Source organism: Sorex araneus, chromosome 3, assembly GCF_027595985.1.
Source record: "Sorex araneus isolate mSorAra2 chromosome 3, mSorAra2.pri, whole genome shotgun sequence".
In the NCBI taxonomy this organism is placed as follows: Eukaryota; Metazoa; Chordata; class Mammalia; order Eulipotyphla; family Soricidae; genus Sorex; species Sorex araneus.
This window is the reverse complement of record NC_073304.1, coordinates 99,528,236-99,551,526: the sequence shown is the minus strand read 5'-3', so window position 1 is coordinate 99,551,526 and position 23,291 is coordinate 99,528,236. Positions and strand designations below refer to the sequence as shown.

Below are 23,291 nucleotides of genomic sequence, written 5' to 3'. Positions count from 1 at the left end.
AAATATGCATAAAGGAGCAAGAGAGTAGGAGTTGATGTTCGAAGGGGAGCAGGGGGCTTCATGACCTCTCCCGTCAATCAAAGCTGTTGCTCAGTCACCTGGACACTGAATTAAGTGTCCTTGAAGCAGTTAAATAACAAAAAATACTTGTCTCTACTGATGAAAGCTACCAATCAAATACAGAATCCGGGGCCAGAGCTACTAGTAGTACAGCAGGAGGGTGCTTGGGTCCCCCAGGCTAGCCAGGAGTGATCCCTGAGGGCAGTGCCAGGAGTAGCCCTAAAAACCAGATGAAAGAAAGAATAAAATAAAGGAAGAGAGAAAAAAGAAGGGAGGAAGAGTAGGGTAGGGAGGGAGGGAGGGGGGTAAAGAGAAAGAAAGAAAGAAAGAAAGAAAGAAAGAAAGAAAGAAAGAAAGAAAGAAAGAAAGAAAGAAAGAAAGAAAGAAAGAAAGAAAGAAAGAAAGAAAGAAAGAAAGAAAGAAAGAAAGAAAGAAAGAAGAGGAGGGAGGGAGGGAGGGAGGGAGGGAGGAAGGAGGAAGGAAGGAAGGAAGGAAGGAAGGAAGGAAGGAAGGAAGGAAGGAAGGAAGGAAGGAAGGAAGGAAGGAAGGAAGGAAGGAAGGAAGGAAGGAAGGAAGGAAGGAAGGAAGGAAATCTGTTCTCTGGATCAGGGGACCAATTTGGTGTGGTACACAAGGAAGTCACCCAAAGGATGGATACTCAAGGCAGGGAGAAAGACTTGCCGGCGCCTCTTCCAGGAAGCCCTCCAGGACCAGGAGACAGGCAGGATTGTGTGCCCTCTTCACAGCACACCTACAGAGCACATCCTGCTGTGGGGCGAGGCCTGGCGGGTTGAGTGCCTGGGGCTCACGGGTGGGCCTCGCCTCACAGCCATTGTGACCAGGGTTCCATTGCCTTGTGACACGCAGCTGACGGGCAGTGTCCAGGAGGAGAGGCCAGGAGAGCCCCAGTTCCCCCTGGGAATGCAACTCAGCCCCCAGGAAGCTGCTGTCCCTGACCAGGAAGCGTCGCTCGGCCTCGGTGGGCGCGGAAGGTGCTCTGAGGACGGCCAGCAGGCGCCATGACCACACTCTCTCCCGAAAACAGCCTCTCAGCCAGGCAGTCAGCCTCCTTCATCCTGGTGCGTGTCTCACACCCTCGCGCCTCCCGAAACGCCCCAGCATGTTTCCCCTGTGGGTCATTGTCACCATCACTGTCCTCCTGTTGCTCATCGATTTGCTCGAGCGGGCACCAGTAACGTCTCCACTGTGAGACTTGGTGTTACTGTTTTTGGCATATCGAATATACCACAGGTAGCCTGCCAGGCTCTGCCGTGCGGGCGGGATACTCTCAGTAGCTTGCAGGGCTCTCCGAGAGGGATGGAGGAATCGAACCCGGGTCTGCCGCATGCAAGGCAAACAAACACCTTACCCGCTGTGGGTAGGAAGGATCAAACTGGGGGCCAGCGTGGAGCGGATGGCTGGTACCTGGTTCTTGCCATGAGCACCCACAGCTTGACTGAGAACGCATTTTCCCCAGTACATAAGGCTCTCACCCGCCTACTGTGTCTTAGGTTGGCCAAGTCCAGATGATGACCAGTGTCCTTAATGGTTTTGCCAACAATTTTGGTATCCCGCCACCAGGTGGCAGTAGAACTCCTGGCAGGAGGCGGATCCCAGCCTAGTTAATAAGATAAAGGCGATTCTTTTAAGAAGTCATAAAAATTTACCACTGTATTTTTCAAAATCAAAATAGCTAATTACAATGACCTTACCCACTCTCCAGTCTCATTAATCATAGTGATTAAGAGAGTGATATATAAAAAGCAGAGAAGAAAAATGGGTACCTCTGTTCCTTGTTATTTTTTTTTTCATGTTACTGCTTTATTGCAGATCACCAGCAAGCCTTGGCTTGAATTTCCTTTATGTCTCCCTTCATTTTCTGAGCTTCGACAGAAGAAAATTACTATCACATGGCATTTGTTAGTAATGACCACCCTAAACACTTTATTTATAGTCGTCTGTCTTAACCCCGCAAGGGGGTCACGCGTTTATCTTCATTTTGCAAGTGAGAGGAGTCCACCCCACACAGTGAGCAACCGGCCTCCAGCACATAGCTCAAAAGTGGTCTGCCTGGGGGCTGGAGAGATAGCACAGCGGGTAGGGCGTTTGCCTTGCACGCGGCCAACCCGGGTTCAAATCCCAGCATCCCATATCGTCCCCTGAGCACCGCCAGGAGTAATTCCTGAGTGCAGAGCCAGGAGTAACCCCTGTGTGATCCCCCCAAAAAAAAGTGGTCTGCCTGGTGTTTACACTGACCAAGCCCCGTCCTTCTGCAATTGCCAAACTGGGGTGCGAATTCTATGGCCTCAGCCTTCACAGGGAACTTACAAGAAACACAGATTCGTGGGTCCCAGCTCTTCTCCCAGAAGGTTGAGGATGGGCTCAGCGATCTGTGTTTGAATGAAGAACTCTGATGTAGGCAATTCCTTCCATCGCTGGGCTGATGACACAGCCTCTACATCTGAGCTGATAATGGCCACAGGGTAACTTCCAACTTGTACATTGGCCTTATGCCTGCCCTTCCCAACTGGGTGGATGTTGGATGGATGGGTGGGTAGATGGGTGGGTGGGTGGATGAATTGGTGGATGGATGTTGGATGCATGGATAGGTATGTGGAAAGAAGGAAGGATGGACGGATGGATGGATGGACAGATGGATGGATGGATGGATGAGTAAATAGAAGAAAGGAAGGCTGAATGAGTGGATGGGTAGGATGGATGGGTGGATGGATGGATGGATGGATGGATGATGGATGAGTACATGGAAGGAAGGAAGGAAGGAAGGAAGGAAGGAGGGAGGGAGGGAGGGAAGGAGGGAGGGAGGGAGGGAGGGAAGCATGGCTAGTCTCCCAGGTCCGCTCTGCTGGGCTCACACATGCACAGATAAAAGTGCTCTGCTGTGTTCTCTAGGACACGAGGAGGGAGGCAAGGGGTGGGGGGGTCTGCAGCCCTTCGTGGACTCCATGCACTGCCCCCCAGGGTTGCCAGACCATTATACTCAGATTTGGGGTGGGGGGCAAACTGTGTTACTAGGTTAGTGGAGCAAGAAATGGAGGAATATTAGAGAATAAAAGATACACGTCCAGGGGGAGGGGCCTTGCACGCCAGCTGCCCTGGTTCCACCCCCAGCACCAGATGTGATCCCAGAGAATCACCAGGAGGGTCCCTGAGCACAGTGCGTGAGCAGAGCACTGCTGGGTATGGCTCAGACTCCTCCTTCCCCCCAAAGGAGGAATTGAAAGACCATTTTTATGTTCAGTCTCCATCCTCTGAAGGACCCCAAGAGCAGCCCTGGACGGGGCTGCTTCTCTGGCTTGTCCTTGGCTCGCTGCCAAATGCCTTAGATGGACTTGGAGGTAACCTGGGGTCGGCTTGGGTTTGGGCAGATAGAGAGATGGAGCTTCCTAGAAAGGGAAGGCAGAGACTTGGAGGGGGCACCTTGGCAGTGCTGGGGGCAGGCATGCTCTGGGCTCAGAACACCGTGTGCTGCCTCTGACTGAAGCCAGGGCCCTGCACGGGTCCCCAGCCTGCGAGCCATCACTCTCCCAGCCCACCCAGAAAGCAATGCGGGCACAGCCAGGGCTCACTCCTGGCTCTGTACTCAGGGGTGACTCCGGGCTCTGTGCTCAGGGATGACTCTTGGCAGGGCTTGAGAGGATCATATGTGGTGCTGGGGATCACTCCCAGGTTGGCTACATGCCAGGCAAGAGCCCTATCCCAGGATTGTCTCTCTCCGCTGTACTGTCTCTCCCTACTGTACTCTCTCTCTCCACTGTACTATCTCTCTCTGCTGTACTGTCTCTCTCCTGTACTATCTCTCTGCTGTACTGTCTCCGCTGCACTGTCTCTCCCCTGTACTGTCTCTGACCGCTGCACTGTCTCTCCCCTGTACTGTCTCTGCCCGCTGTACTGTCTCTCTCCTGTACTGTCTCTCCCTGCTGTACTGTCTCCCTGCTGTACTGTCTCTCTGCTATACTGTGTCTCCCCGCTCTACTGTCTCCCCCTGTACTCTCCCCACTGTACTGTCTCTCACTGTTGTACTGTCTCTCTCCTGTATTGTCTCTCCAGCCCTGGCAGTGGCTTGTGATAAACAGGTTCTGCACTGGCCACAAGGGTTGGGTGTGGACTGTCAGGAATCGGAGCCCCTAGATTTGGTGAGCAAACAACTGTCTGGCGGTGTCTGTGCTGCACGGCGCTGGTGTCAGGTCCCGTGTGGAGCACGAGAGGCCCTTCCACAGAGACGACCTGTCTGGCTCTGGCCTTTGACCCTAAGACCCATATTTGTTAAAACCTTGTATAGATGGATTATGTGTGGGTCGGGTTATGGGGAGGGGCGTTTGTTTGCCGACTTCTCATTCTGCCCCTCAGAGTTTAGAAGGCCAGGAGTCAGTCACTCCCAGGGTCACCCCCAGGGGTCACTCCCAGTGACATGTGCCCCCTCCCCCCAGTGCAGGTCTGAGGGTTCAGTGCTGGGCATAGATACACACATTTTGTCCAAATCGCAAACCGTTGCCTTTGAGGCCGTCGGCGGCATAGCATTAGGTTAAGCCCCGGGTCTGTCAGGCCGGAGCAGGGTTGCAGCAGGTAAGGCGTTTTCCTTTCAATCCAGGTGCCATCCCTGGCACCAGATGGTTCCCTGAGTTCACCAGGAGTGATCCCTGAGCACCGCTGGGGGTGTTCCAACCCCTAAAAAAAAAAAAAGCAAAAACTGAACTCTTTTTGGCTCCCTGCAGTGCCAGGGGACCAAGCCCTAGCACCAAATACCCAAACGCACAGGGGAAGAGCTCCAGCTCTGAGCTGCTCCCCAGCCCCGTGCACCCTGACTCTTAAACCAGAGTGTTCTGTGTTCAAATCTCAGTGCAGATGCTGGTGTGTGATTTCAAGGTATAACCATGAGCCCTTCTAGGGCTCTGGTGTGTAAAGCAGTGTGCCCGGCTCAAAAGTGGTTGTGGAGATTCAATAGCTTGATAAAAGCGTATTAAGTGCCTAGAGCAGTACTTGGCACACCATCAATGCTTTTTAAGTGTTTTCAATAGCACTGTAGCACTGCTGTCCCATTGTTCATTGATTTGCTCCAGCGGGCACCAGTAACATCTCCATTGTGAGACCTTTTGTTACTGTTTTTGTCATATCAAGTATGTCACGGGTAGCTTGCCAGGCTCCACTGTGGGGGCAGGATACTCTTGGTAGCTTGCCGGGCTCTCCGAGAGGGGCAGAGGAATCGAACCCGGGTCAGCCACATGCAAGGCAAACACCCTGCCCGCTGTGCTATCACTCCAGTAAGTCTTATTGAAACTGTTTTCAATATTAGAACTTAATGCATTTATTTTCATGATTTGATTTCTTTTGTTTTTAATATTTTTTTGCTTTATGCCTTTGATAGTTCCTTTTTTGACTTTAATTTTTTGAGTGAGTTAGGGGGAAATGTCCCATAAATCTCCAAAATTTAGTTTGTTTGGGGGCCACACACAGCATAGCATACCAAATGCAAGGCATACACCCTCCTACTATATTATCTCTCCAGTCCTAAATCTCTTATTTTTAAAATCAAAAACAAAATAATTTTTCCCGACTCCAGACTCAAATCAAATAAAGAAATTGAATTTGTAGTTAAAAATCTTCTCAGAAAGAAAACTGCCAGCTGTACCAAACATTTAAGAAAAAAATATTAGCAAGTCTGTATATAATAATTTTAAAAATTGAAAATCAGGAAACAGCCCTCCTTATTCTATGAGGTCAGCATTATCCTAATGCCAAAATCAAGGACATTACCAGACACGGAAATTATGGATCTATATCTCTCATGAACATGGGTGCAAAATTTCTAAATAAAACTACAGCAAATCATATCCAGTGATGGAGATAAAAGATCATTTATCATCACTAGTGCATTTTATTTTAAGAACACAAGCTAATTTAACTTTTTAAAATTTAAACATTTTTAAGGCCTCTTTTCCGGACGCTCGGGCCGAGCTTCACGCATGAGTGAAGTTCCACAGAACCAGGTAATACAGAACTTTGTGACCCTGGACTCTAGGCTCAACAGGACCTGGAAACAGAGATCCTCTGCCTGCTTCCACCAACCTCTGGTGACCCAGGGGTCACAGCCATAAGACCCACCCTGCTGACACCAGATAAATTCCACAGGGGCTGACCTTCACTACACAACTGCCACCATGCTCCAGGCTGCTTTTCCAGGCCACACAGCCATTTCCTACCCATTTCCCATCATTACTGCACCGTATTTGATGGGGTTCAAATATGGTGTGAACCATCAGAGCACCTATAATGGCAATTGGAGGTCGCCCTAAAAGCCTCCATCCCTCTCAGAGAGCTCGGCAAGCTACTGAGAGTATCCCACCCGCACGGCAGAGCCTGGCAAGCTACCCGTGGCGTATTCGATATGCCAAAACCAGTAACAACAATGGGCCTCATTCTCCTGACCCTGGGAGAGCCCCGAATATGGCAGCGTTAAGGATGAACAAGGAGAGGCTGATAAAATCTCAAGGCCGAGTTAGCCTGCCAAAACGAAGGACTAAAATGACTCTTTGCACTTTTAATGCACGTATGCTGGCATTGGAAGCATCCATCGAGGACCTGATGGTGCAAACGCTGAAGATCAAATACGACGTCATTGGATTGACCGGGATGAGAAGGCATTGAACACATCACGCCATTTTCGACACTGGAGAAGAACTGTTCCTCGGAACATGCGACAGTAGAGGCGTCGGTGGTGTCAGTGTCCTTGTCAACCCAAACTTGGTCATGAGCATTGATTCGTTCAAATGCCAAACAGCCCGAATTGGATGCTTACGTTTGAATAGATGTGGCTCGTTGCTGGCAGTTTCTATCTTTGTTGTCTACACACCAACATCCAACTATGATGAAGAAGAAATTGAGAAGTTCTACATGGAGCTGGAGAAGTTCTATAAAGAAGACCACACCGTCTACAAGGTCATTGTCAGTGATTTTAACGCCAAGATAGGACCGAGAAGGTCACCTAAAGAACTCCACATTGGGACCCAAGGCCTAGAATGGAATGAACAGGGTGAGAGACTGTCTGAGTTCATCATGTTGACCAAGACCATCCACGGTAACTCGAAATTCCAGAAGGCTGAATGTAAACACTGGACATGGGAGTCTCCCAGCAGACAGCCCCACAACGAAATTGACCACATCATATTCAGTCGACGGTTTTGCCTGACGGATGTTGCTGTTGTCCAAAAATTCCAAATGAGATCAGACCACCGTCTCCTTCGTGTGAAATTCTACTTCACAGAGCGGGGAGAAAGGGCTGCATAGTTTAAGAAGAGAACTCCCAGAACGACCACCAACTGGGAGCTCTTTGGCACTACTGCAGCAATATGGGAAGATGCCGTCGTTGACAACATCGATGAGGAATACAATCAACTGGTTCAGCACCTCCATGATTGTGCGAGAAATGCAGAGAGAAAGCCACAAAAAGTCACCTGTCTTTGGAAACTCGAGCTCATTCGCCAATGTGGCCTGGCGCGGGCCTCAGGCTACCACAAGCTAATGTCTGAACTCGCAAAGCTGTGCAGAGAAGCAATAAAGGAAGACCTCAAAGAGAAGAGCAGTAATGTTGGCCAATGTGGCAAAAGCCGGGAAAAGTATTCGCAACACCCATTTGTCTTTTGCCAGCTGTGGTGAGCGGGCCTTCAGCATATAGCTTGCGGTCAAACATTTGCATAAACAGGTTTAGAAAGCCATTTTACAAGAACCAGAGGACTGGGACATTTTTACAAGAGCAGGATGGTTAGCCAACAGGAGCAGATAGATCAGCCTTCTGGTTATCTATTGTTATCTCCCCTAGTTGCCCCGGGTGCCATTAGTTACTTCTAGTTTTACCTTAAGGCCATGATGCCAGTAGACTGAAGCCTAAGCATACATAAGTGCTGTGGAGTTATGATAAAGTAGCTTTTGCTCACCTCTCTCTGTATGTGTGTGTGTGTGTTTGTCTCCTCTCTCCCTATCACTCTCGCACCCTCTCCTCGTGAACCCCATTATCCGGTTCCATGGGACGGGACAGCCAACTATAAGACCAAGATGACTGCCCTCCGACGTCCTGATGGATCTATCACATCTTCCAGAAGGGCACTAGAAAAGGTTATCCATGACTTCTACTTGGATCTCTTTGATAGCCACGTCCACCTGCCACATACCAAATTCCACAGGATGGATATCGTTCCCAGCATTCTCCCTTTCGAAATCTGATACACCATTTCCTCAGTAAAGAAGAGAATAGTACCCGGTCCAGACAAGGTCAGACCCAAACACCTGAAGAATCTGCCGCCAGTATTCATCAATACACTGGCTCGGCTCTTCACACACTACCTGTCTGAATGCAAATTTCCGTCCCAGTGGAAAACCAGCAGGACCGTCCTGTTGTACAAGAAGGGAGACATCCATGACATTGGCAACTATTGCCCAATCTGCCTGTTGTCCGTTGTCTACAAGTTATTCACTTGAGTCATCCTGAAAAGGATTGGCAGAACACTAGACAAAGGACAACCATTCAAGCAAGCCAGGTTCCAAAAAGGATTCAGCACGATCAACCATATCCACATGGTGACCAAACTCATTGAGGTTTCACGAGAGTTTAAGACGCCACTCTGTCTAATGTTCATTGATTTAAAGAAGGCCTGTGATTCTGTTGAGACTGAAGCGGTCATCAAAGCCCTAGACAAACAGGGCGTTCAAACTCAGTACATCAAGATCCTCCATGAACTGTATTACGAATTCACCACCAGGATCTCACCATTCTATAAAGAGGGGTTTGGCAGGGCGACACCATTTTACCGAAACTCTTCTTCAGTGCCACCCTCAAGAACATCATGCAATGACTGGAATGGGAAGGAATGGGAGTAAAGATAGTCAGCAACTGCACCACCTCCACTTTGCTGATGACTTCATTCTCATAACACCAAATATCAGTCAGGTGGGACGAATGCTGGCCAACTTCGACTGTGAGTGTGGAAAGGTCAGACAGCAGCTGAATCTCACGAAGACAATGTTCACGAGAAACAAACTAGTTTCTGATTTTCCATTTGCCCTCAATGGAACAAACGTCTCCGAATGCAGCAGTTATGTGTGCCTAGGGCGAGAACTAACATGACAAATGACCTGGCACATAAACTGCGCAAGAGGAAGAGAGCAGCGTGGAACACCTTCAGGAGTGTCAAAGAAGTGGTTAAGAGGATGAAGAAACTCCAGCTCCGGGCACATCTTTTTGACTTCACCATTCTTCCTGCACTAACGTATGCCTCAGAGACCTGGGTCCTACAAAAACAGGATGAGAATGCTATTCGGATATCCCAAAGAGGAATTGAAAGAGCTGTGCTTGGAGTCTCACGTTTCACTTAAGTGAGAGAAGGAATCAGGAGTTCTGACCTCCATTGACAATCAAGAATCAGGGATGCTGTCTCATTTGCCAACGTGTTGAAAATCAGATGGGCCGAACACATAATGCAACTCAGAGATGACTGCTGGACTAGAGCTGTTACCGACTGGATTCATGGGATGTCAAAAGACCGTGTGGCCGCCCACCTACGAGATGGTCAGACTTCTTCGTCAAAACCCTGAACGAACGGTTTGAGGCTCTTTGTGTTCCTGGAGTGAGCAGATATCATTGGGCTACACTAGTAAGCGACAGGGACAAATGGAGACTGTACTGGTGCCCACTCTAGCAAATCAAAGATCGAGATGACAAGTGATACAAGTGATATAAATTTTTTTAAACTTAAAAATTTTTAAATTATTTTTTGTTTTTGTTTTAGGGGCCATATCTGTTTTTGTTTTAGGGGTTACTCCTGGCGCTGCACTCAAGAAACACTCCTGAGGCTATGCTCAGGGGACCATATGGGGTGCCAGGGATTACATGCGAGCCAGCTGTCTGTAAGGCAACGCCCTCCTTGCTGTACTATTACTCTAACTCTGATTTAACTGACAAAAAAAAAAGCATCTATTAAATTTACTATGTTCACACATTAAAAGAAGAAAACCTGCATGATCATTTTGAGGGATACAAACTAATTTTGTATTTGGAATAAAGTCCAGGATGCATTTCTGAGAAAAACTCTTAACAAATTAGAAGGGCATCTATGAAGCCCTGCAGTTAACATCTTACTGAATGGTGAAAGCCTGGATATGCTCCTCTAAGACTGGGAACAAAGCAAAGTTATCTGCTGTCACTGCTCTCCAACATGTCACTTGAAATTCTAGGCAGCGCATAAAGCAAGAGCAAGAAATACAAGGCACCCAGCCTAGAGAGGCAACCGTGAAACTGCCTTTGTTCACAGACAATGTGACCATCCAGGGCAGGGTTGGCAATCTTTTTCTGTCAAGGTCTATTTAAGTTCAAGTATTTTAGGCTTTGTGTGTGATCCGGTTTCTGTTGAGAAGACTTAACTGTCATTCTAGTCATTCTAACGTGAAAATAGGCATAGACAATAAATGAATGAATGGGCAGGATTTTGTGCCAATAAATCTTTATTTAAAAAAAAGATGAGAGACGGTCAGAGAGATGGGACGGGGATTAAGGCACTTTCCTTATGTGCATCTGATCCCACTTCTATCCTCAGCATCTCATATGACCCCCTGAGCACTGCCACGAGTAAGCCCTGAGCACAAAGCCAGGAAGAAGCCCTGAGCACCGCCAGAGTGTGCCCAGACACTGAAACATGGAAGCAACTCAGCACCGGGGAGATAGCTCAGAGTAAGGGAGCACGGGCTGGCATGCTGGAGGCCCCAGAGTTTGACCCTCAGTCTTGTGTGTTTCCCTTAGTACCACCAGATATAGCACTAGAAGACCCTGAGCGTATGTGGGCCTGAGCACTGGATCCCCAGCACCACAAAGTTGGGCCAAGTATCACTGGAGCCCTGAGTACTGCTTGGGAACACTAAAAATTCCAACCAAAACAAACCTGGAATCTGGAAGAGTTCAGTGGTCAAAGCACCCGCCTTACCAGCTGAAGCAGGCCCGGTCCAGCCACACAGACACTGCATGTGTTCCGAGCAATGACCACGTTGCCACTTGGGGTCCCCAAAGTATGGGACCTCCAGCACACAGCTGCCAAGGGCTCAGCCTCTGGGAAACATGTCACCACAACCCGGATGGCTACCTCTGGTTGCCACGGCCACAAGAAAGGAAGCATGAGCCCTAGACCCTGGTCATTGCTCTATAAGGCAAATCCCATGGAACACACCACCAAAAGAAGACCCTCCAGAACTAATAAATGTATTTAATAAGATTGCAAGATATAAGGTCAATAGGACTGGAGTGATAGCACAGTGGGTAGGGCGTTTGCCTTGCACGCGGCTGACCCGGATTCGATTCCTCCGTTCCTCTCGGACAGCCCGACAAGTTACCGAGTGTCCCACCCACACGGCAGAGCCTGGCAAGCTACCCATGGTGTATTTGATATGCCAAAAACAGTAACAAGTCTGACAATGGAGATGTTACTGATGCCCACTCAAGCAAATCAGTGAACAACGGAATGACAGTGACAGACAGTGCTATACAAAACTCCAGTGTGTGTGTGTGTGTGTGTGTGTGTGTGTGTGTGTGTGTGTGTGTGTGTGTGTGTGTTTGGCTTTTGGGTCACACCGTGTGAGGCTCAGGGGTTACTGCTGGCTCTGCACTCAGAAATTACTCCTGGAAGTGTTCAGGGGACCATATGGGATGCCAGGGATCAAACCTGGGTCAGCTGTAAGACAAATATCCTACCCACAGTACTATTGCTCCAGCCCTGCAATTTATTTTTATGTAAGAGCAATGAATAATTGGAAGTGACTTTGTTTATGTTTTTGGTTTGGGTACCACACCCAATAGTATTCAGAGCTTAATCCTGACTCTGTGTTCAAGGATCACTCCCTGTGAAGCTTAGGGGATCCTGTGTAATGCTGGGGATCAAACCTAGGTCAGCCATGTACGAGGCAAGTGCCTTACCCACTGTACTATCTCTCCAGACACTGACACTGTAAAAAATAATATCTTTATGCAACAACAATAACAAAAAAAATTTAAGGCAAAATCTGGCAACACAACAAAATAGAAATATTTAGATAAACCTGGCAACATAGATAGCCTCTACACCAAAAATTGTAAGACACAGTTGAGAAAAAAAATAATACTGAAATCAGTGGAGAAATATACCACGTTCATGAGTTGTTAAGCAGGGTTACTCATTCTTCCCTCTCTGACATAGAGATTCATCAACATCAAACAAACTGTGTTGGAGACACACAAATTGGTGAATATTCATATGAAACACATTTCTGAAGTTGATGCACTAATTTTATAATTAAGGTCTTGGGAGAGCTGAATTTGCCTGTTGCTTTTGTCTTCCTGCCACATTGCAGGCAGGAGTGAGTCTCAGAGTGCGCCAGGGCTGCACGAGCACTGAGAAGAGCATGAGTCTGAGTTACTCAGAAGGATCTCCCAGTCCAGTGCTCTCCAACGTGGAGTTGACAGTTGAGCCCGTACTATAGGGTCTGATTTTTTCATTTCTAATGTTTTACCTTCTAACATCTTGTTACTTAGAAATGCACCACCCATCGCTTCTCGGCCTTTTGGCTAAGATCAAGTGTAGAAATGCACCACCCAAAGGCACCACAATCTACGTTTTAAGATGATCCTGGGGTGACTTATGCGCAGTTTAAACTGGTAGGCATGAAATTTGCTTATACACGGATGGACATGGACAGTATCAAGCTGAATGAAAGGAATCAGAGGGGGAGGGACAGACATGGAATGACGGCACTCATTTGTGGGATATGAAAAAGTTAATTGTCCTTGGGTATTAACATGAGACTCATACTCATACCCAAGGACGGTAGAAATGAGCGCCAGGACGGTGGGCCCGTGGTTGGAAGCCCGCCACTGACTGGGGGAAAGCACAGTGAGGTAAGGGCAGGGGCCACTGTGGCAATGATAGTTGGGGATGGACACTCTGGACAAGAACTGGGGGAGAGGTGGGGAGAGAGAGCAGAGAGAGAGAGGGAGGGGAGAGGGAGAGAGAGAGGAGAGGAGGCAGAGAGAGAGAGAAGAAAAGCGCTTGCCATGGGGGCAGGCGGGGGGGGTTGGGGGGAAACATGGTTGGTGGGAGGTGTACACAGGAAAGCAACGGGTGTTGGAACATTGTATGGCCGAAACCAAATCATGGTCAACTCTGTAAAGAGTACAAAATCTAAAATATTTTTAAAACTGGAGCATGTGTGAATGCGTTCAGGAGGACAGATACGGGAAGGCGGGGCTAGGTAGCTCCAACACCATCAGCTGGTGAGTTCTGCCTGTCAGTACGTCTTTCTAGTGCGGTGTGGCACTTTAAGATATTCTTCTCTCCAGGGGCTGGAGTGATAGCACAGTGGGTAGGGCATTTGCCTTGCACACAGCTGACCCGGGTTCGATTCCCAGCATCCCATATGGTCCCCCGAGCACCGCCAGGAGTAATTCCTGAGTGCATGAGCCAGGAGGAACCCCTGTGCATCGCCGGGTGTGTGACCCAAAAAGCAAAAAAAAAAAAAAAAGCAAACAAGAAAGAAAAAAAGGATATTCTTCCCTCCAATAGAAAACTTCTCTAGGGCTGTCCCCCAGTCCAACAGAGACTCTGCTGGCTGGAGTGGTTTTTAATTACTTTGCATGGAGCATTCCCTCTCTCCCTTACCCCAGCGCACATCCTTAACCTAGAGCAGAAACCGTTCCTCAAGATAGAACACTTGACTCTGCCAGGAAACGCGAGGGTTTAATTAGCGTTCATTTTATGTCTTATACATTATCAATGCAGGTTTAATTAGTGTTCATTTTATGTTTTTTTCATGATCAATACAGCATATATTATTCTAAAGTTTGAAGTACAAAAACTACACAGGGAAACTATTTCTAGTCCTAGATTACTTCATCACTTGTTTTGCTCTTAGCTGGCTTTGGGGATTTTTTCCATCTTCATGGAATTATTTTATAGTAGGTAATTCACAGTATTGTAGAGTAGATATTGTCTTTAGTTGTTGGTTTAGTTTTATAACCGTGCATAAAGAGGATCGATGTGGAACGCACAATTTTTGTGTTTTGTGTTTTCTCCCCCCTCACATTTGCGTTTTCTAAATAATTATTCATTCCTTGTACGCCTCATTTTATATGCCTCATGATATTCTGCTGAGCATCTAAACCACAGTTTACTTAACTATTCCCTTATTGCATAACATTTAGGATACTTGCATTTTTCAGTGTGGTAAGTAGCACACGCAATGAAAATCATTGTGTCGACAAGCGTCTGCCTGTAGATGTTTGGTACTGTCTTCAAGAAGGAGTCGCAGCTGTGCACCTTAGTTCTGGGGTCAAACTCAGAGGAGAGCATTTCAAAGTCACACAAACACACATGCACGCACACACGCATGCACACATGCATGCACACATGCGGGCAGTGGGTCCAACTGGTTGTCCCCTCCAGGTGAAGAGAAAGCCGGCCATTGACAAGACGGAATGGAACAGCTACTTTGATGAGAACGGGCAGTTGGTCAAGACCCGAGACTTCATCTGCATCAACATCCTGGAAAGGGTCCGTCCCCCAGCTACCCTCGACCTCGCCCTGAAGCTGGGGGTTGTGGGAGGGCGGGGGGACACAGCTGTGGGAAGCACCTCCAGAGAGGCTCAGGACCTCTCCCCCACCCCCAGGGCCTGCACCCCTGTGTGAGGACCGAAGCCTGGAAGTTCCTCACTGGCTACTACTCATGGCACAGCTCCCAGGACGAACGCCTCTCAGTGGACAGTACCCGGAGGTGCAGCAGATGGGGACTGGCAGGGAGGGTAGGGGGAGCACTGGCTTCTGATCCAGGCCAGGCACGCAGCTCCTGAGCCCACCGTCCACTGTGTCCTGGCAGCCTGGCCTCAGGCCAGCATATGAAGCAAAGCCGAGGAGCAGGGGTCTGCGTGCTGGGAGGGAAGGCGGTCCTGAGCTGCCGGGGCCACATCACAGGCCACACAGGCAGGAGCCTGGCCCACAGCCCTGTCAGCAGCGCTGAGGGAAGAACCTCCTGGCCCCGGGGGTCCCGGGGGCCCAGGCATGCTCTGGCTGGGCCTCCACCCCGCTAACCTCTGCCCACGGCCGTGGGCTGTGGCCTCCCTTCTCTGCGTCTCCTCAAACACGCGGCGTCCATGGTCGGGGTGAGGGCACACCTCAGCCTAACCCAGGACGACCTCATCTCGAGGTCACCCTTCTCTGAATAACTCGCCTCTGCCGATTCTGGTGTGAAGGTGTGGACATGCCACTGGGGCGGGCCTCACCTTGCTGCCCACCTCACCACTGACTGCATTCGACACTGGCCCAAAGCCCCCCACAGCCAGCCCTGCCCATGGGAGGCCCCGAACCAGTATTGCCCCCTGTCCACAGATGACGGAACTGAAGCTTGGAGGGGGAAAGTGAGGGTGTCAAGGCTGGAGCCCAGGGACAGACCCGTGTGTGTGTGTGTGTGTGTGTGTGTGTGTGTGTGTGTGACTGTGAGTATATGAGTGTATGAGAGTGTGTGAGTATATGTGTAAGTATGTGTGTATATGTGAGTGTGTGTATATGAGTATGTATATGTAAAAGTGAGTGAGTGGGTATGTTGTGAGTTTGTGTGCATATGTGTGTGAGTTTGTGTGTATGCACATGAGATTGTATGTGGGGGTGTGAATATGTGTGAGGGTGTAGTTGTGTGAGTGTGTGTGAGTATGTGTATGTGTGTGAGTGTGTATGTGTAAGAAAGAGGGCGTGTGTATGAGTGTCTGGGGGAGTCTATATGCATGTGTGAGGGAGTGCGGGAGTGTGCTAGGGCAACTGTATGTGTGTTTGTGTGCACGTGTGCCTGTGAGTGTGTGAGACTGTGAGGACAGGACCCCGGGAGCATCAGATATCTCAGGGATGTGGCTCAGCAGTGCCGCTGGCCCGGCTCCTGTGAGGCCCCGAGTTCCATCCCCAGTGCCATAAAAACAGACAAAACCCCATGACCGCTTGGGCCGAGCTCCCTGCACGGCCGCCTGCCTCGGCTCCAGGTCAGGGAGGGTGGCGCGGGTCGGGGACACCACAGGCAGGGCCCGTGTGTCAGGTCCCCCCCGCACGCGCCCAGGCCGGCGCCGCGCAGAACCCCGCCGGCTGCCCACTGCCCACTCTGTGCGTGCAGGAAGAACTACGAGGCCCTCTGCCAGATGTACGAGAGGATCCAGCCGCTGCTCGAGAACCTGCACCGCAACTTCATCGAGACTCGGAACAACATCGGTGAGGAGCAGGGGGCAGTGGGGAGACCGCGAGGCCGGACTGGAGGGGGGCGGGGCCAGAGCCGTAGGACAGCGGGCGACCGGACCATATCCCATATGGTCCCCTGAGCACCAGGAGTGATTCCTGGGTGCAGAGTCAGGACTGGCCCCAAACAAAAACAAAGCAAAATGAGCAGAGGAGCACGGGCCAGCTTCTGGCCATTGGCCCGTGCCTGGACCTGTGCCCGTGCCCCTGGGTGCTGTCCACCCTCCAACTGCCCTTTGCTTCCTCTTTGCCTGCCCTGGGCTCGCCCCAGGTGGGACTGGGGGGCGTGGCCGGTGGGAGACGTGGGGGCGGGGAGGAAGCAGGACTGCAGTCAGGAGGCCCGCCAAGGCCTCCACAGGGGCCCCGCCCTGCCTGCCGGGCCCTGCCCTGCCCTGCCCTGCGGCCAGTAAAGCTCCGTGCAGCCTCTGCTGGTGCCATCCGCGGTCCCTTGCCCCGACCTAGCATTTGATATCCAGAAACTCTATGACAAAGACCCGCTGGGCAACGTCCTTATCGACAAGAAGAAGCTGGAGAAGATCCTCCTGCTGAGTTACGTCTGCAACACCCAGGCAGGTGTGTCCTGCGCAGCGCCCGCGCCCCGCCCCGCCCCCGCCCCGCCCCCCCCTCACTGGCACCTCTGTGCCCAGAGTACCAGCAGGGCTTCCACGAGATGGTGATGCTTTTCCAGCTGATGGTGGAGCACGACCACGAGGCCTTTTGGCTTTTCCAGTTCTTCCTGCAGAAAACAGTGAGGACTAACCCCAGGGTCCCGCCCCCCTCCCAGAGACCCCCTGGCTTAAGAGGTGGAGGTCCCTTGGTCTTTTCCTCCAGCCCGGAAACAGCACCCAGGGGTGCTCGGGGGGAGTCAGCGGCATGCACGGGCTAAGGGGGCAGCTAAACTGAGTGCCCAGGAACACTGACAGAACGTGGCTCCCCAGGCCCACAGGGGCCCCTCCTGGACGCAGCTCTGCTCCGGCACGTGCTCCCTAGCCCCCCAGAGTGAAACCCTGGCCTCTGGCCTGCTTCAGGCTTGTCTCTCTCTGCCCGGCCCCCCAGACCTACCCTCCAGTGCGCCAATGTGGACATGGGGTTCCCCTCCCCCCAGCCGAAGGTTTTAGAAGGTGCTGCTCCCTGGAGCCCCGCCTGGAAAGCCTTCCCTTGCGGTCCCTGAGAGGCTGTCCAGGGCCGGCTCTCGGGCTGACCTCCAGCCTCCACCACAGTGCTGGTTGCTCCTCCTTGTCCACCGGCTGGTCACAGAGGGAGGAGGGAGGAAGGAGGCTCTGCAGGGGGGCGTGCCTGAGACACGACCACCTCCCCAACACACACAGCCTACAGTGCACTGCCCCCTGCTGCTGAGGACCGTCCCAGACAAACACACACACACACACACACACACACACACACACACACACACACGGGCCTCTGGAACCCGGGTGCTATGAGGCAGGCGTGGTCCTCCCGAGGCTGCGAGCCGAGGAGGTCTCAGCCCCGCTCACCCCCAGGAGCACAGCTGTGTCATCAACATCGGGGTGGGCAAGAACCTCGACATGCTCAACAGCCTCATCGCCCTGCTGGACCCCGTGTTTGCTGAGCACCTGAGTGCGTAGACGCCCCCAGCCCCCCACCTCCATTCCCAGCGGGCCAGGCAGGGGAGAGGCCCAGGACCCTCCTCCAGGCCCCTCCCCCAGACCCTCCCCTAGCCCGCCCCCCACGGGGGGGAGTCGGCCTCCTTGGCCATCGATTAAGGGAGGGACGTCCGAGGGGGAGGCGCTGGGCCGTGGCCACCCCCTGCCCGTCCATCAGCCTGGCGAGCACGCCAGCTGTCTCCATCTCTCCGCAGAAGGGAAGGGCGCGGGCGCCGTGCAGTCGCTCTTCCCCTGGTTCTGCCTCTGCTTCCAGCACGCCTTCAAGTCCTTCGACGACGTCTGGAGACTCTGGGAGGTGAGGCGCAGCGCCCGCCCGGCCGCCCGGCCTGAGACCCCGGCCAGCCCCGGGAGGAGGCGCCAGGGTCCCCTAGGCCTGCTGCAGCCCCCGCCTGGCCTTCCCCACACCCCACGGACAGCCCGGTCTGCGGTGCTCCAACCCCAAACCCCCGAACACGCCCTCACCTCTGCCTGCAGGACCCAGCCTGGGCCCAGCCCTCACCAGCCTCCCTCGGGGCGCACGTCTCCAGGAGCAGGTCCGGGTCACCCAGGTCTCTACTGACGCCCCGGGACCGCCAACTCCCCTCAAACCTGGCCTGGTCAAGGTCGCCCTCAAACGCTGCCATAGCGCCAGCTCACCCTCCCCCATAACTAAAGAATTCCCAGAAGCCACTTCCTCTTGAGTCCCCCTGCAGCCACCAGCTAGAACCCCAGAGGTAGCTGTGAGCGCCCACCTGAGTGAGTGAATGAGTAAATGAGTGAATAAAATAAATGAATAGGTGAATGAATAAGTGAGTGAATGAGTAAAATGAATGAGTGGGGTTGGATGGATGAAAAGTGAATGAGCGGACAGTGGAAAAGTGAAAAAATGAGTGAATGAATGAATGAGTGAGAGAATGGATGAATGTGTGAATGAGTGAGTGGCCGAGTGCGGGAATGAGTGAGTGGCCGAGTGAGGGAATGACTGAGTGGCCGAGTGAGAGAATGACTGAATGGCCGAGTGTGGGAATGAGTGAATGGCCGAGTGAGGGATGAGTGAATGGCTGAGTGAGGGAATGAGTGAATGGCCGAGTGCGGGGATGACTGAATGGCTGAGGGAGGGGTGCCTGAGGGGCTTGGGGGCGCGTGGGCCGCGGCGTGGGCGGGGTCCGCGGGTCCCTGAGGCCCGGCCGCCCGCAGGTGCTGCTGAGCGGGAAGCCGTGCCGGAACCTGCAGGTGCTGGTGGCCTACAGCCTGCTGCAGATGGTGCGGGGGCAGGTGCTGCGGGAGAGCATGGCGGGGGACGACATCCTGCTGGTGAGCGCCTGTCTGGCAGGAAAGCCAGCGAGGCTGCCTGTCCCGGACCTTTGCATCTGTCTTGGGGCCACACCTGGCCGTGCCCAGTGCTCCCAGTACAGTGCTCCCGCTGCTCCAGGCTCCTGCGGGGGACTGAGCCCGGGCCTCCTGTGAGCACGGCATGAGCTCAGCCCAGACCCCTCGCGGCCAGAGCACAGCTGGCGGGCGGCAGCCCACCCTCGGCCCACCCTACTTCCCGACCTGCAGAAGGCAGCTGCAGGCTTTCAAATTTGGGGTGCTGGGCCACCCCTGCTGTGCTCGGGGCTCCCCCTGACTCGGGGAGCTCTGTCGTGCCAGGGGTGAGGGCCGGCGTCCCTGGGGCCTCCCCCCCTGCCGGGCACTGTGCTTAGATGATAATAATGAGGGGCACCAGTCAGGAAATCCCGGGAAGGCTCAGGACCACCCCCGGCACCCCGGGAGCCCCGAGAGAAGGGCCTGACCGGTTCCCAAAGTCTAACACCCCCGGGGGCTGGAGCGATAGCACAGTGGGTAGGGCGTCTGCCTTGCACGCGGCTGACCCGGGTTCGATTCCCAGCATCCCATATGGTCCCCCGAGCACTGCCAGGAGTAATTCCCGAGTGCAGAGCCAGGCGTAACCCCTGTGCCTCACCAGGTGTGAGCCAAAAGAAAAAAAAAACGCAAAGTCTAACACCCCCGGGGGCCTGTCAGGCGCCCCGCCAGGGTAGCGTGGGGAAAGGTCCCCTAAAGCCGCACCCCCTGCCAGACCCACTTCCCCCCACTCCCCTGCACAGGCCTGCAATCGCCTCATTGACCTTGACGCTGACGAGCTGATCTCCTCGGCCTGCCTGGTTTATGCTGAGCTCATCCAGAAGGATGTACGTGGCCCCCATTGTTGGTCCTCCTCCAGGAAGCCCTCCCTGATCGCCCAAGCCTAGCTCATGGCAGAAAGGTTCTGCCCCAGAGGCCCTGGAAGGGGGACGGAGGGAGGTTGCTGCACCCAGTCTTCTCACACCGCGTGTGTAAACCCAGACGTCCAGGAGCTGGTCCCCATCCCCATCCCCAGGGGGTGGGCGGGGGGTGAGAGCGATGTGGGGGCCACTCAGCCAGCCACTCCCCCCCAGCTTCCTCAGCCCTTACAGGATTTCTTCCTCTGAGGACTGCGCAGCGACCCCCCTCGGAGGAAGGTGACAGTCACACCTCGCGTGGGCCGGCACCGCCCGTCCGTGGGGCTCGAGGGCGAGGGGTAGGTAATACAGTGGCGCCAGAAGAGCCTGTGGGAGTAGTTGCTTGCGGGTGTTGGGGCCTGAGAGCAGGGCGGGATGGAGGCTCAGAGGACTCGCACGCGCGCCAGTAGCGGATACAGGGGTCCAGGCTCGGAGACGGCGTCGGGAGGAGGGTTTCGGGGACCACAGGCGTGGGTCCCCCGCCTCCCACGGCTGGCCAGCGTGTGGGGAGGGTCTCACGGCTGTGCCTGCATCCCCACCCCACGTGCCTTTCTCCTCCCGACACCCGGCAGACCAGGACGAAGGGGGGAAGGGGCTGGGAGGAAAGACCCGGGCTCCCAGTGCGGGAGGGCGGGGGAGAACAGCCCGCCCTCCCTCTGCAAAGCCACCAGTTCCCACCACCCGGGTGCGGAGCGTGGGTGAGGCCTGAGGTCTGTGAGTGACCCCATGGGGAATCCGGAAGCAGGAGACATCAGAGCCTCATCTGAACCTAGGGGCCTCGGGCTTCCTCTCCGGGAAATGGGGGAGTTGAGCAAAGCAAGTGAATGTGTGTTTTCTCCCCCTCTCTGCAGGGGCAGGGACAGATGACCCGGTCACAGGCAGTGGGATGAAGCTGCTTCCTCTGGGTGGGGGGCAGGGAGGGAGGTGAGAGGAATCGGGGAGTGTTGGGAGGCGCCCCCCTGCCCCGCCCTGCCGGCCTGCTCCACTGGCCCCAGAGAAGGGCTGCTGTCACTCCTGGGCTGAGGGGGAGAGTCCAGGCAGTCACGGTCAATCTCCGCAGCCTTCCGGAGCATCTGTCTCCTCGCCTATAAGGAATAAGAATATACCAACAGGGACGAGGCTTAAGGCGCTTGCCTTGCACGTGGCGGACCCAGATTCAACCCCCAGCACCACATAGGGTAATCCCTGAGCACAGAGCCAGGAGTCAGCACCGCCCAAAACCGAGCTGGCCGATAGAACATTGGTTGTCTGTGACAAGTGCAGCCCAGCAAACTTCGACTCCGGAAGCTGGTGGCTGCCATGCAGACTAGGCCGGCGGCAGGTACATGGCTCTGAGCTTCACTGACCCTGGAAGCTGCAGCACAGAGGGGCTCTCCTGACCCTCCGCGCCCCCTGCTGCGGGGAGCCTGCACTTTCATGTTCTGTCCTGCAGAGGGCGCGCCTCCTCCACCAGCGGGCACGGAAGGAAGGAGGAAGCCGCCAGAATCTGTCTCCAGAGCCAGCCGGCTGGCAGCGTGGTGGTGGTGGTGGGGGGGGGGGGGGGGCGCTGACCTTGGGCTAGAGCTGCTTTGGGGATCTGGAAGAGGAGGAGGAGGGTAAGAGGAAGAAATGTATTGCAGATGGGTCTCATGCTGAGCCTTCCACTCAGACGGCAGATTTACTGGAAACTGAACTGATGCTTGGGACGCAGGAGTCAGGGGACCCCCGGAAGCATCTCCCGACAGCCCAGTACCCCAAGGGCAGGGAGACAGGTGCCTGCTTTCCTCCTGCCACTCTTCTGGCTCCCACACGGGCAAGCTGAGGTCAGCCTGGTCCACGGGGAGTGTCCAGAGCCCCGGGAAAGGCCCAGGCTACCTTGGGGCAAGCTGGATGGTCTGCAGCTCCTCTGGAATGGCTCTGGGGGGCGGGATGGGGGCTGTGCCCCCCATACATGCAGGTCATGACTACTCCCATCCATGGGGCTCTGCAGCTACCACCCAGCCCAGGCATGCTCATGCACTGACCAGGAGAGACAGCAAGGGGGCGGGGGCGGGAGGGGGGAGAGAGAGAGAGAGGGAGGGAGGGAGGGAGAGAGAGAGAGGGAGAGAGAGAGGGAGGGAGGGAGGGAGGCCCGGCAAACGCAGGAGGGAGAGAGAGACAGAGTGGAAGAGAGAGAGGGAGGGAGGGAGGGAGGGAGGGAGGGAGGGGAAGACAGAGTGGGAGGGAGGGAGGGAGGGAGGGAGGGAAAGAGAGAGGGAAAGAGTGAGAGTGAGAGAGAGAGAGCTGGAAACACAGGCAGAACCTGCCAGAATCAGAACCAAAGGATGAACATGAGGAAAGGCAAAAGGCCAGAGGCAGAATCAGAGAGAGTCAGCTGGAAAGGGCAGGAGCAGGGCACACGGCTGGGGCACAGCCCTTGCTGACATGTGCAATGCCCCAGGTTCCACCGCTGGCACCACTTCCTCCCCGCCAGCTACAGCAGGTGCAGCCCTGCTGCTCCCTGAGTGCAGCCGGCCCCTGCGCCTGTGCACATACAGGAGTCAGGAGCGGAGGGAGGGATGAACCTGGGGAAGACGCAGACAAACACAGTGCCTCCGCCAGCTGGGGCATGGGAGGGAGATGGCAGGGGGTGGGGGAGGCCCCCGACAGGCCCCCTCCCAGGGACAGCTGGGGGAGCCCAGAAAGTGCCCCAATTGTCCCGGGCCAGGCAACCCCCTTAGCCGTGTACAACAGTCAGATGGTTCCTCGGATCGAGGCAGCCACACGCAGTGATTCCGCACGGCACCCAGTGACACGCGAGCCCTTGGAAATTAGGTTAAACAACAGAAGCAATTTAATCGCCAAGTGAAAGAGTCCCGCCAGCCGTCCCCAGAGGTCATCCTCCCTAAATCAGCCGTGGACGGGACACGGAGTTGGAGGGGCTGCTTCAGGCTCTTCCTGGTCTAAGTCAGCAGGGCCTGCGGGAGGCCCCAGGTCCACGCCCTTCCCCGACCCGTAGAGCACCAGCGTCAGCAATTCCCAGATTTGCTCCCTTCTGGGGCCTTATGGTGGCAGCCGGGCATCGCCCATGAGGG

General features: G+C 53.8%; 1 protein-coding gene across 2 annotated transcripts; it reads left to right on the top strand.

Moving 5' to 3' along the window:
- The first annotated feature begins 1,079 nt into the window (after positions 1 to 1,079).
- Positions 1,080 to 20,448, top strand: TBC1D21 (TBC1 domain family member 21). Of its 2 annotated transcripts, XM_055133680.1 has the most exons (11): positions 1,080 to 1,139; positions 14,529 to 14,636; positions 14,753 to 14,856; positions 16,237 to 16,331; positions 16,818 to 16,928; positions 17,003 to 17,103; positions 17,858 to 17,954; positions 18,196 to 18,296; positions 19,178 to 19,294; positions 20,086 to 20,169; positions 20,416 to 20,448. In XM_055133680.1, exons 1-11 carry the CDS (start codon positions 1,080 to 1,082, stop codon positions 20,446 to 20,448), a joined length of 1,011 nt encoding a protein of 336 aa, XP_054989655.1. The 2 variants fall into 2 exon arrangements, with proteins under 2 accessions (XP_054989655.1, XP_054989656.1); XM_055133681.1 differs by lacking the exon at positions 14,529 to 14,636.
- Positions 20,449 to 23,291: the final 2,843 nt, after the last annotated feature.

Coding starts and splice junctions, on each gene's coding strand:
- TBC1D21 (XM_055133680.1), top strand. CDS start 1,080: ATGACCACACTCTCTCCCGAAAACAGCCTCTCAGCCAGGCAGTCAGCC. Junction 19,295..20,085: donor CGGGGGACGACATCCTGCTG/GTGAGCGCCTGT, acceptor TCCCCTGCACAG/GCCTGCAATCGCCTCATTGA. Junction 20,170..20,415: donor CTGAGCTCATCCAGAAGGAT/GTACGTGGCCCC, acceptor ACTCCCCCCCAG/CTTCCTCAGCCCTTACAGGA.